The 14,255-nt window shown below is 34.9% G+C and overlaps 1 protein-coding gene across 3 annotated transcripts in view; it reads left to right on the forward strand.

The window, feature by feature from the left end:
* The window catches only part of zgc:152904 (uncharacterized protein LOC767777 homolog), a 452,586-nt gene extending 438,573 nt beyond the window's left edge, over nucleotides 1-14,013 (forward strand). Inside the window, exons 16-18 of one of the 3 annotated variants that reach the window (XM_056463791.1) lie at nucleotides 1,608-1,815; nucleotides 6,920-7,039; nucleotides 9,487-14,013. In XM_056463791.1, coding sequence (XP_056319766.1) covers nucleotides 1,608-1,815; nucleotides 6,920-7,039; nucleotides 9,487-9,601 — 443 coding nt within the window. In that variant the 3' untranslated portion in view covers nucleotides 9,602-14,013. The remainder of the gene's footprint in view (nucleotides 1-1,607; nucleotides 1,816-6,919; nucleotides 7,040-9,486) is intronic. The other 2 variants (XM_056463776.1, XM_056463783.1) reach the window with 2 other exon arrangements.
* Nucleotides 14,014-14,255: the final 242 nt, after the last annotated feature.

Consider the following 14,255-nt stretch of genomic DNA (forward strand, 5'->3'; position numbering starts at 1 on the left):
CAGAATGAATATTGTGTCTGACTCCATCATGAGCTTGGAGGACTGCATCCATACATCTCTGCAATGACTCAAATCACTGATTAATAAAGTCATCTGGAATGGCAAAGAAAGCCTTCTTGCAGGACTCCCAGAGTTCATCAAGATTCTGTGGATTCATTTTTAACGCCTTCTCCTTCATCTTACCCCAGACATGCTCAATAATGTTCATATCTGGTGACTAAGCTGGCCAGTCCTGGAGCACCTTGACCTCCTTCGCTTTCAGGATCTTTGATGTGGAGGTTGAAGTATGAGAAGGAGCGCTATCCTGCTGGAGAATTTGCCCTCTCCTTTGGTTTGTAATGTAATGGGCAGCACAAATGTCTTGATACCTCAGGCTGTTGATGTTGATCATCCACTCTGCAGATCTCCCGCACGCCCCCATACTGAATGGAACCCCAAACCATGATTTTTCCTTCACCAAACCTGACTGATTTCTGTGAGAATCTTGGTTCATGTGGGTTCCAGTAGGTCTTCTGCAGTATTTGTGATGATTGGGATGCAGATCAACAGATGATTCAGCAGAAAAATCCACCTTCTGACACTTTTCCAAATAATCAACTAGAAGTCGAGTTATTATTTGCTGCTCTTACAACTGGGATCCACCACAAGACTTGTGTCAGGTAGACAGTTATTGAACTGACACAAACCAAAAAGTAAAGATTAGATTAAAATGGTGGTTAAATAAGTTTTAATAAAATATTGAAGGACTAAATTGATTCAGCTGAACTGAAAATAAATGAAACGAAAAAAAGGTAAATATTATTATTTATCATTTATTATTATTATTATTATTATTATTATAGAATTATTATTATTATTATTATTATTATTATAGAATTATTATTATTGTTGTTGTTGTTGTTGTTGTTATTATAGAATTATTATTATTATTATTATTATTACTATTATTATTATTGTTGTTGTTGTTGTTGTTGTTGTTGTTGTTGTTATTGTTATTATTATTGTTATTATTATTATTATTATTGTTATTATTATTATTGTTATTATTATTATTATTATTGTTATTATTATTATTGTTATTATTATTGTTATAGAATTATTATTATTATTGTTGTTGTTGTTGTTGTTATTATTGTAATTATTATTATTATTGTTATTGTTATTATTATTATTGTTATTGTCATTATTATTAGTAGTATTATTAGTATTATTATTGTTATTATTGTTATTGTTGTTATTATTGTTATTATTATTATTGTTGTTGAAGTTCAGAATCAGAATCAGAAAGAGCTTTATTTCCAGGTAGCTTTAAAAAGAGCTTTATTGCCACATACGAGGAATTGTTGTTGTTATTATTATTGTCATTATTAATATTGTTATTATTATTGTTGTTGTTGTTGTTATTTTTGTTGTTGTTATTTTTGTTGTTTTTGTTGTTATTTTTGTTGTTGTTATTATTATTATTATTATTATTATCATTATTATTATTATTATTATTATTACAGTTGTATTATTATCTGCGTAGTGGTTAATAATTGGTTAATGCAAATGATTCATTGAATTATCTGTGAGTAATTATAACTTTGTGAATTGTTACGTTCTCTCAGCAGACTCTCTGTTCAGTGGTCTGGGTGTGGGCGCTGTGCTAGGTGTGGGTGTGTGTGTTCTCCTCCTCCTGCTGGTGCTGCTGGACGTCAGCTGCTTCTTCCTGCGCCAGTGCGGCCTCCTCATGTGCATCACACGCAAACTCTGCAGCAAGAAGACCAGCACCAGCGGCAAGAGCAAAGAGCAGGAGGAGGGAAAGGCTGCGTATCTGTGAGTCTAGAACCAAGTGTTCATCTGGGTTTTTATTGCATGAGCGCCGCCTCGTCCTGCACCCATCATTCCTTTATGCCCAATCGCGGTCCTGGAGGGCGGGTGTCTAGCAGATTTTAGTTCCAGCTTCAATTAAACGCACCTGAACTGGCTAATCAAGCTCTTTCTAAGTGTAGTAGAAACTTCCAGGATGGTGTGTTGAAGGAAGTTGGAGCTATACCACTGCAGGACACTGACCCTCAGTACCGAGTTTGGACACCCCTGCTTTATACAGATGAAGTCAGAATTATTAGCCCTCCTAAATTACTAGTCCTCCTGTATATGTTTGCACATATACAGCTCGTAATATTTGATATTCTTCAAGACACTAGTATTCAGCTTAAAGTGACATTTAAAGCCTTAACTAGGTTAATTAGGGTAGAGGGCCATGAAACCCGCTGACTCCGCAAGATGTTTTCTCACATCTAGTTTGAAAAAAGTCAGGAAAGTGGGCGTGTCCAGCTCTGTTTAGGTGGGAGTGTCAAGTGGCAAAAGAGGGAGGGTTTTGTATAAAAATGGGAGTTTCCGTTCCGTGATTTTCACAGAGGCGAAACAAACACAGACACAGAGGAGAAAGACTGACTGTGTTTACATGGACATCAGTCATCGAATTATTTGCCAAATTATTAATTTGTGGACTTTATCTGCAGTTTGGCACTTTGACTTTCATTCAGGAACACTTCATGCATGCCCCCATGACAAACCAGATATTGGATGTGAGGAACTGCTGGAAGAGTGTAGTTTTAATGGAATGTTTGATACTGCACGGCGTATGAGAGAGAAAAAAAACCCTCTGCTTTTCTCTGTAACTTAGATGCACTCGGTAGGTAGCGTCAGAAAGCCGTGTGTGTATAGACTATCCTGTCACAAAATTCGGTGAAAATCCTACACAACGGTAATAGTTTGATTGCGGTGTTTACATGTTTACATTCAGAGAGCAGCATCTACAGCAGATCTTTCAGTCTATAATATTGTAGTGATGTTAACGACTGTAAACTTTAGTAACTTAGAAATCATTTTGACTAAGGTCTGTCTTTAAACACTGAAAGAGTACGGCTAACGATACGAAGTAACTTTACCATCTGAATAAACAAACAAAGACCACTGATCGCTTACTAAATCTGTGGAGACAGGACAATCAACACCAACTGGAGCCGTGTCTTTATTAAAAGGAAATCTGGATTTCACCATTTCCAGATGAGAAAAGCTCTCGGGTAAAACAGGTTCTTTACAGATGTATTTCTGTCACGTGTTAGCAGACCACTGTAATCCACATGTGAGTCAAGCTGCGCTCTCATAGTGAGGAATTGAAAACAAACCCTTCACTGCAGCACATTTATAAACACAACACTGACGACCCATGTCTCCAAACAGTTCTTCATCTTCCACTTATTTTAATTATGGTTGGCAACACAACGTGGCGTCTCTCTGCCGTCTGAACACTGTAACAGGTAAAAACAGTCTTCGAAGCTATCATGCATATTAATGAAGCTGCACCTCATTCACAATAGAGCGCGCTGATTGGCGGTCTGGAAAGTCTTTCTCATGAACTAATGCTGAAAGCTCAAAGACGTCATGTTGTACTCGCCAATACAGACATCCAGTCTCCACGCTGGAATACACACAAGGATCTAATCGCCGTGACGCAGCTTCAAAATTTCTTTTCAAACTGGAAGAACGAATCTGCTCGAAATAACGCAAAAACAACCAATTTTCACTATTTTAGTGTAATATATGTGTCCTAATAGTGTTTATAGCAGTGTGGGACACACATATATGACTGTCAACAGCTCATAAAATGTGTTTCCTGACCCTTTAAAGGGTAATTAGGCAAGTCATTATATAACAGTTGTTTGTTCTGGAGACAATCCAAAACTAATATTGCTTAAAGGGGCTAATAATATTGACCTTAAAATAGCTTTAAAAATATTAATAACTGCTTTTATTCTAGCTGAAATAAAACAAATAAGACTTTCTCCAGAAGAAAAAATATTATAGGAAATACTGTTAAAAATTCCTTGCATCATTTGGAAAATATTTGAAAAAAAAAACAGGAGGGCGAATCATTTTGACTTCAACTGTATGTATATGTGGTGCATGATTGTCTGCTCTGAGCTCTTTGATATCTGTGTTTGAACGAGTATGTCAGTCATATCTGATCAAAAAAAGCATCATGGTTGTAGAAGAGTTAGATTGTATTAGAGTAGCATAGTTAGGTTGGTTTAGGTTGTTTTGGCAGGCCAGGATGAAAACATTGCTTCAGTGTTGTGTTCTCATTCACAGCTAAAGCGTCCCTCAAGCTGTTTTATCCCTGTGTCTGGAGGGATTTTGCACAGCCTCTGTGTTTTATGTTTTATATAAGTGTTGTCATGTTTTTGAAGGACACAGAATACAGACGCATAAACAGCCATGAAAATATACTGTATTCATACATACAAATATACTGTATCTGTTGTTAACTTTAACATACACGACCATTCAAAAGAACACAGAAATTAAGCATTTTAGACTGAATTTTTTCTTTCTTATTTAGAGTTTTTCTCTTGTTTTTAGTCCGAATATCTGAAAATATATTATTAAATCAAGAAGCATTTTTTTAGAGAAATGAATTTTTTTCTAGTGTGTTGACAATTGATCTGTTGTGGTGATTCTATAGTCACCATGGTAACACAACAACTGTACTAATTGATCTGATTCCACAGTTGCTATGGTAACAAAACAACTATACTAACTGATCAGTCATGATTCTACAGTTGCTATGCTGACACAGTAACTATAGTAATTGATCTGTTGTGGCGATTCTACAGTTGCTATGGTAACACAACAACTATACTAATTGATCTGTAGTGGCAGTTCTACAGTCGGTATGGTAACACAACAACTATACTAATTGATCTGTAGTGGCGATTCTACAGTCGCTATGGTAACACAACAACTATACTAATTGATCTGTTGTGGCGATTCTACAGTTACTATGGTAACACAACAACTATACTAATTGATCTGTTGTGGCGATTCTACAGTCGCTATGGTAACACAACAACTATACTAATTGATCTGTTGTGGTGATTTCACAGTCGCTATGGTAACAACAACTATACTAATTGATCTGTTGTGGCGATTCTACAGTCGCTATGGTAACACAACAACTATACTAATTGATCTGTTGTGGTGATTTTACAGTCGCTATGGTAATACAACAACTATACTAATTAATCTGTTGTGGCGATTCTACAGTTACTATGGTAACACGACGACTATACTAATTGATCTGTTGTGGCAATTCTACAGTTGCTATGGTAACGCACCAACTACACAAATTAGTCTGTTGTGGCAATTTTACAGTCACTATGGTAACACGACAACTTTGCTAATAGATCAGTTGTATTGATTCGACAGTTGCTATGGTAACGCAACAACTATACTGACAGTTCCTATGGTAACATGACAACTATAGTAATTGATCTGTTGTAATTCTGCTGTTGCTATGGTAACACAACAACTATGGTAATATAAACAGATGACCCAATCCTGTAGTTTTCTACAACTATAAGGTAAATTATATTACAATGCACCGCAGTTTACTGTAGTAAAGTATGCTACAGTATTTATTATAATTTATCAGTTCACTATAACTAATACTTATACTACTGTAATAGTGTTATTAATACTATAATATACAATACAGTATAATACACATTGCTATAGTATGGTTCATTAAACACTACAGTATTTAGTCTAAATAATATAGTTCTTTTTCATGTCACTTTACAGTCACTTTCATAAAGAGCTGAGCATGAGTTTCCTCTGAACCTGATGATTGATTGAAACTGACAGTCTTTATCTAATGATGAGGATTGAATTTACAGTCTATTATTCAGTATTGCTTTGCCATTAGCATTAAACAGTGTTAATAGCACGCATACAGAGGACTGCAGTGATCTGCCATTGAGTTCAGTCATCAGACAGACGGGTTGGTTTGCTTTAGACAGACTCTGGAGATTGATCAGCTAATAAAAGCCAGAGTCTATTGATCTGTTTGCTTTAGAGTCCAGCTTTACCTTCATAATCATCATCAGCTGGAGTTTGTCTTGCAGATTCCGTCAGATATTATTTCACACATGAACAGCTGAATCTGGACACACATGTCAAAGTAGATCAGCGTGGATAGAAGAAAGCGCAAGAAATAACTCCTGAATCTTCTTGTTTGTGCATGTTTAATGTGTTTTGTTGACGGCTGTGTTCAGAACGGAAGATACATTTAATGCTGTATGACTAATAATGCACATTTTGGGCTTTAATGTTTTTGAAATTGTCTCCTTTACTTACAGTAAAGTTTTTAAATAGTGACTTATGTTTTCTATGTGATTATGTTGTACATTTTCATTCATTTCTGTGATGTAAAGAGGAATTTTCAGCATTTTTACTTCACATGATCCATCAGAATATTATCATGATTGAGAAATATCTAACTACTATCAGTGCTGAATACAGTTATTAAAAATGAAAGGCATTTAAGTATTTATTTTACATTTTATTCAAGATTTCTAAGATGAACAGAGAGCTTTTTGTATAAAATATCATATTTAATGTAACATAGGTCTTGTTGATGTCATTTTTTTATCAATATAAGAGATGCTTACTGAATACAAACATTAATTTACTTCAAAATAAACATTTCTGACCTCAACTTTTGTGTGATAATTATGCTATGCTCAAAAATATGAACTGTTTTAAGTGATTATAATACTCAGAAATGATCTCTGAAGGATCATGTGACACTAAACACTGGAATAAGAATGCTAAAAATTCAGCTTTACATCAATGTAATAAATTACACCGTACAATACATTCAAACTAATAAAATTTTAAATTATTTACACTGTTATTTGACTATTTTGATCAATTAGTGCATCTCCTTGAAGAGACTTGAATCCTGTATTATTGCATTAAACAGTGTGACAGTAATGTGATCCGTTCTGAACAGTGTCAGCGTGTGTCTATACTGTGTGTGTGTGTGTGTTTGTGTGTGTGATGGTCACTGCATGTGTGTTTGTGTGAGTAGGGTTGATTGCTCAAAGGAGCCCATCGTGAAGATGAGAACAGGAGAAGAGAGAGTTACTAACCCGGAGGACTGCAGTCCAGTGAATGAACCCAGTGAGACGACACCTCTGACAGAGCCTGAGTAAGAGTTAGACATCTGACCTGCAGATAATAATGCTTTTCTTACTCATCTGACAATAATCTGTTCAAAATAATCTTCTGATGGAGTGAGCAAAATAATCAAGTGTCTGATTTGAAATAAGATTGCATTGCTTACCCCATTGGGGGATTATTTTGCTTGTTTTAAGGGAAAAAACGCTTAATTTTGACTGATTATTTCTGAAAACAAGACAAAATATTTTGCTTGTTTATAAAAAGTTGGTCACACTGTACAATAAGGGTTCATTAGTTAATGTATTTACTAACATGAACTCATTATGAACAATACTTTTACAGCATTTATCAATCATAGTTCAACATTTACTAATACATTATTAACATCCAAATGCACGCCTGTTAACATTAGTTAATTCACTGTGAGTTAGCCTGAACTAATAATGAACAACAGTGTTTTCATGAACTAACGTGAACAAATACTGTAATAAATGTATTGTTCATTGTTTGTTCATGTTGGTAAAAACATTAACATTAACTAATGCAACCTTATTGTAAAGTGTTACCGAATTTTTTGATATTTGGACTAGAAACAAGACTAAAACTCTAAGTAAGAAAAGCATTTTTGCAGTGCAGTACAGCAGACGAGAAATTATACTGATCCTGATACTGAAACTATACAGATACTGAGAGAAACTATACCGATACTGAGAGAAACCATATAGATACTGAGAGAAACTCATACCGATACTGAGAGAAACTATACAGATACTGAGAGAAACTATAGTGATACTGAGAGAAACTATTCTGAAACTATACTGAAAACGATACCGATACTGAGAGAAACTATTCTGAAACTATACTGAAAACTATACCGATACTGAGAGAAACTATAGTGATACTGAGAGAAACTATTCTGAAACTATACTGAAAACGATACCGATACTGAGAGAAACTATTCTGAAACTATACTGAAAACTATACCGATACTGAGAGAAACTATACTGATACTGAGAAAAACTATACTGAAACTATACAGATACTGAGAGAAACTATACAGATACTGAGAGAAACTATAGTGATACTGAGAGAAACTATACAGATACTGAGAGAAACTATAGTGATACTGAGAGAAACTATTCTGAAACTATACTGAAAACTATACCTATACTGAGAGAAACTATACTGATACTGAGAAAAACTATACTGAAACTATACAGATACTGAGAGAAACTATACCGATACTGAGAGAAACTATTCTGAAACTCTACTGAAAACTATACCGATACTGAGAGAAACTATACTGAAACTATACTGAAAACTATACCGATACTGAGAGATACTGAGAGAAACTATACCGATACTGAGAGAAACTATAGTGATACTGAGAGAAACTATACTAATGCTGATACTGAAACTATACAGATACTGAGAGAAACCATACCGATACTGAGAGAAACGATACCGATACTGAGAGGAACTATACTGATATCGATACTATGCCGATACCAAGAGAAACTATATTGATACTGAGAGAAACTATACCAATACTGAGAGGAACTATACTGATACTGAGAGAAACACTGAAAGAAACTATATTGATACTGAGAGAAACTACACTAATATCGATACTATGCCGATACCAAAAGAAACTATATCGATACTGAGAGAAACTAAACCGATACAGAGAGAAACTACACTGATACTGAGAGAAACTATACCGATACCGATAGTATGCCGATACTGCGAGAAACTATACCGATACTATAGCGATACTGCGAGAAACTATACCGATACTATAGCGATACTGCGAGAAACTACACCGATACTATAGCGATACTGCGAGAAACTATACCGATACTATAGCGATACTAAGAAAAACTATACTGATACTATAGCGATACTAAGAGAAACTATACTGATACTATACCGATACTAGGAGAAAAGCAATGGCTGCCTACTTCACAAATACCCCTGTCTTTCCAGTTTTCAAGATAAGAGTCTCACACACATATAAGCTTGGTTAAAATAAAAAATAAGGGAAAACATATAATTATTGCTATCTCATTAGAAAACGTATTGGCCAATCAAACGCAGCCTATGGATATGCATACCAATTATACCGTGTGCAATGTAACATGTAATGTGTTTTGATACAATCGGCTGATATTACACTCATTTTACATGAGAACAAGGAGATTATGGTGTTTGAGGCTCATTGTATACCACTTTCATGTAATGAACTCTTACCGTTCCCAGATAGTATACCCAGATTTTTATTCTATATCACCTTTAATGAAGTTAAGCTGGTTCACAGATACCACCTACATTTTCAGTTTGTCTTGTGACTGAAGATCATTTGCATGCTAATGAGATGCATGAGTTTTGTTGTCGGATCGTGACGTGTTGTCGATTTATGTCTGAAAGCATGTTTGATGAGTGAATGAGGAATAAACTGTTGATTCCTGACTGTAGGAAGCTGCCGCTGAAGGAGGAAAACGGCAAAGAAGTGCTGAAGCCGGATCTGATCGAGATTAAAGTCCACACGGACAACAGCATCCACACAAAACAGGACGACAGCAAAGCGTAATGGAGAACACACACACACAGCCTAAAACACTATATATACGTATATATATATAAAACAGAAGAGGAATGACAAGAGAAGCAGAAGAAATCCTGTGTGCTGTAAATATGTTGAAATATAAACTGAGTTGGAGTTTTTTGTGATAAATCTACTGTCCTTTCTATCTGCGATGGCGTCTTCATCTTGGTGTTTGGATTTCGCCAATAAGGATTCAGTTTCCAGGCCTTTTTCTTCTGCGTCCGGGCATGTGGAGTGTGATTTTCTCAGTGGGACTTGATGATTTCTGGGCTTCTCATCTAAATGTGTTCATGGGGTTTTCAGTGTTTCGAGACTGTGGGACTTTTCCATTGGGAAGACACTTGGATTCCTTGAGTTTTTTCCTGGCATGTAGGTGCTTTGAGATGGTCTGTCTTATTTGTGTCGCTTCTGAACATTGAAGACGGCTCCGGTCTGCATTTTCCATCTTGTCGTCATGAGTTTTAAACACAGGAATCGCTTCGTCTGATAAGCCAGCCGAAACGTATTGAAGTGACTGTAGTTTTGGTTTCCTCAACTGCCATGATTAAACGCTCATTTATGATGATTCGTGTGTGTGTGTGTGTGTGTGTGTGTGTGTTTGTGTGTGTGGCCTGAAACAAACACAGAGATGGGAATGTTTGACAGACGCTTTGTTGAACTCAAGCTTGACATTGTTGGTTTATTTAATATTTATTTCTGTCACTTTACACTATATATAATGTATAATTTACCATAAACTGGCTTCATTATTAACGTAAAACAAGACAAAATACTTAAGTGTGACTGGGAACATTTGATTCTGTTGGTAATTGTTTAAATTATTGTTTAACGTGTTAAACCAGTAATAGAGTTGACATTTTCCACAAACTTGTGCTTTAGCTCCAGATGCTAACCTCAAACCAGACTCCACATGACGTGTCTAAAAATCAAAGATCATCATATAATGTGTTTAAATAGTGAATTGATTGAAATATCACAGTAACAGAGTCGACACATAATAATTCTAGACGGCAACTAATTCTCTGCAACTCTCACATGGTTGCCCACTTGGGCTGGCCCTGTACATTTGGGGCAGAATAATTCTGGGGTCCTACCTTGCTCTAAATAGTGTTACAAACTGGCCCACAATGATTTTTTTGCTCTCGATCTGCGCCTGGATAGGAGACCACATGGGAAAGCTTGCTTGCTGCCGGAAGTGGTGTTAGTGAGACCAGCATGGAGCGCTCAACCTTCGGTCTGTGTGAGTCCTAACTGTGAGTCCCCCAGGCCAGTGTTTCCCAACCCTGTTCCTGGAGGCACACCAACAGTACACATTCTGAACCTTTAACTTCAGGTGTTGGAGTCTCTTCTGATGTTATGATGAGTTGATTCAGGTGTGTTTGATTAGGGAGAGGTTGAAAATGTGAACTGTTGGTGTGCCTTCAGGAACAGGGTTGGGAAACACTGCCCCAGGATATTGACAGGGACTCTATACTGCTCAGCGAGCACCATTTTTCGGATGAGATGTTAAACCGTGGTCCTGATTCTCTGTGGTCATTAAAAATCCCAGGATGAGTAGGGGTTTAACCCCAGCATCCTGGCCAAATTTGCCCTCTGGCCTCTGTCCATCATGGCCAACTAACCATCCCCATATCATAATTGTCTTCATCACTCTCTCCTCTCCACCAGTCAGCTGGTGTGTAGTGTGCAGTCTGGTGCAATAAAGAAGAAAAGCTCTTGATAATTGTAAGAAATTTATGAATCTAAACATTATTGAGACGAGAATAACGACACGCCTCTTCACTTGCAGCAAGTCACACGCTTTACAGATTTACAAATTGTTCTGCCGATTTATAACCGATGGAACAGAGTTGACCCGAGCACAGAGACACACCAAATGTGTTTTTTATAACAGAAGTTACCAATAACACAGAAAATAGCTGCCTCGTGCACATGTTTACTGAACTCAGTAGAGTAAACACACACAAAAACATGAAAATTAGAAATTATTTAATCATAATTGAAGCTGAATGTATGATTTACGAGGCGGAAAAGGTCAAAAATAGGTACAGTGATAGTCTTTAAGTTCACATTTCCAACCCTTAATGTTCCTAAATACACATACAAACATTATTTTATTAGAGTTATTATTCAAAAATTGTAAAGATTTAATTTTGACAAAATCATCTCTAATAACTGATTTATTTTCTCTTTGTCATGATGACAGTACATAATATTAGACTAGATATTCTTCAAGACACTAGTATTCAGCTTAAAGTGACATTTAAAGGCTTAACTAGGTTAATTAGGGTAAAGTTAGGGTAATTAGGCAAGTCATTGTATAACAGTGGTTTGTTCCGATATGTAGTGCTAAGGAGGAAGACAAGGTGAGGATCCAAACGCAGAATTGAACATTTATATATAAATAAAACAAAACTAGAACAAACAAGGGAATGCATGGCTATCATGGGAGTAACGAAAATACAACTGACAACAAGAGAGGAAACAAACCAATATACAGTTGAAGTCAGAATTATTAGCCCCCCTGAAGATTTTTTCAACACATTTCTAATCATAATAGTTTAATAACTCATCTCTAATAACTGATTTATTTTCTCTTTGTCATGATGACAGTAAATAATATTAGACTAGATATTCTTCAAGACACTTCTATACAGCTTAAAGTGACATTAAAGGGACTTAACTAGGTTAATTAGGTTAACTAGGCAGGTTAGGGTAATTAGGCAAGTTGTTGTATAAGGATGGTTTGTTCTGTAGACTATTGGAAAAAATATAGCTTAAAGGGGCTAATAATATTGACCTTAAAATGTTTAAAATAAAAGGTGGTTAAAATGTTAAAAACTGCTTTTATTCTAGCCGAAATTAAACAAATAAGACTTTCTCCAGAAGAACAAATATTATCAGACATACTGTGAAAATTTCCTTGCTCTGTTAAACATCATTTGGGAAATATTTAAAAAAGACAAAAAAAGCAAGGCTAATAATTCTGACTTCAACTGTATATTTATAGTCCTAATCATCAACTGGGATGAACCAAAGCGCTGTGTGTGTGTAATCACGGACTAACAGGAACCGGTGTGTGTGAGTGGTGCATTATAGTATATGTAGTCCATGTGATGACAGATTTGTAGTTCATTACCGATCCACAGTCGTTGGATCGCTGATTATCAAAACAGTTCTGTAGACAATCCAAAACAAATATTACTTAAGGGAGCTAATAATATTGACATTAAAATGGGTTTAAAACAATTAAAACTGCTTTTATTCTAGCTGAAATAAAACAAATAAGACTTTCTCCAGAAGAAAATATATTATCAGACATACTGTGAAAGATTGCTGAATTTGTTAAACATCCTTTGGGAAACATTTGAAGAAGTTCTTCAATTGTAAACATAATAAAATTGACTAAATATGTTTCTAGCTTTGTGAAATGTTTCACGCTGATTAAAAAACTGATGAAACTGGTGGATTTTCATGTTTAATTCTTTTAGATTTGCCTAAAAACCCTTAATAGTCCTTATAACTGCCTGCTTTACCTTTTAATCAATAAGTTATTGTTTTAAAAACCCTCAAAATCCACAAAGTGTGTCATGAGAAACACAATATAACCAAAGACTCTGGTCAGAAAATAATTTAAAGATTGAGCATATTTAATTAACTTTTTCTAGCCGCCCATTTGCCTTGAACTGCATTTAACACACCAATAATCATTCGTGCTGGTTTACAGAGTTTGGTTAATAATGAGTTTAAAAAGCGTGTGACGGTCAATCATTGTCATCTGTGTGTGTTTGTGTGGTGTGTGTGAATCTGCTCTGTGCAGCGTTTGACGCTTTAGTTCTTATATTTGATCTATTCTACTTTGGTTTCCAGCTGTTTGTACATACCTGAGTATATTGTAGTCTTACTGTATAACATGTGTTTCCAGATCATCCAGATCAGGCTTTCATTATGGAGCAGCGGGGCATTATCCACTCATTTTAGAGCTTATAAAGTGTTTATAAAGCCTGTATGATGTCAATGACAATGAAACCAGTCACTCCTGCTTATAAAGATGCACAGCTATGTTTTCTCTAGTGAAGAGCGTGCTTTAGGTGGAAAAGATCAACTGTTGCTATAATTAATGGTTATTTTCATTATTTTAATATTGTTGTTGTTGTTGTTTTGGGAAAAGGAGTTCGTTCAGTAACTCTTCTGCTTTTATTTCAAGTTATTTACTTCATCTCTATTTTATTTAGTAAATTTTGATGTTATTGAATATTTTTATTTGGAATATTATTTATTTTATTTGTATTTATTGACTTATTTTGGACAGGATTTTTAAAATTCTGTAACATTTCTGCCTTTGAAGTTTTTATTTCAAATATTTAATTATTTATTTATGTATTTATAAATTTTACTGCGTGAATATGTTAATAAATTATAATATTTTTAATTATATTTAAATTAGTGCTTATTAAATAATTCAAGTATTTATATATTTAAATATATTAAAATGTATACATTTAAATATTTAAATAATGTATATAAATATTTATATATTTAAATATATATTATAATTTTTTTTCAGATATTTGTATTTAATATGTTTTACTTTTGTTTTTATTACAGTATTTCTTTGTTAAATTTCACTTCTTTCTTT

The sequence above is a fragment of the Danio aesculapii genome, chromosome 1, assembly GCF_903798145.1.
Source record: "Danio aesculapii chromosome 1, fDanAes4.1, whole genome shotgun sequence".
In the NCBI taxonomy this organism is placed as follows: Eukaryota; Metazoa; Chordata; class Actinopteri; order Cypriniformes; family Danionidae; genus Danio; species Danio aesculapii.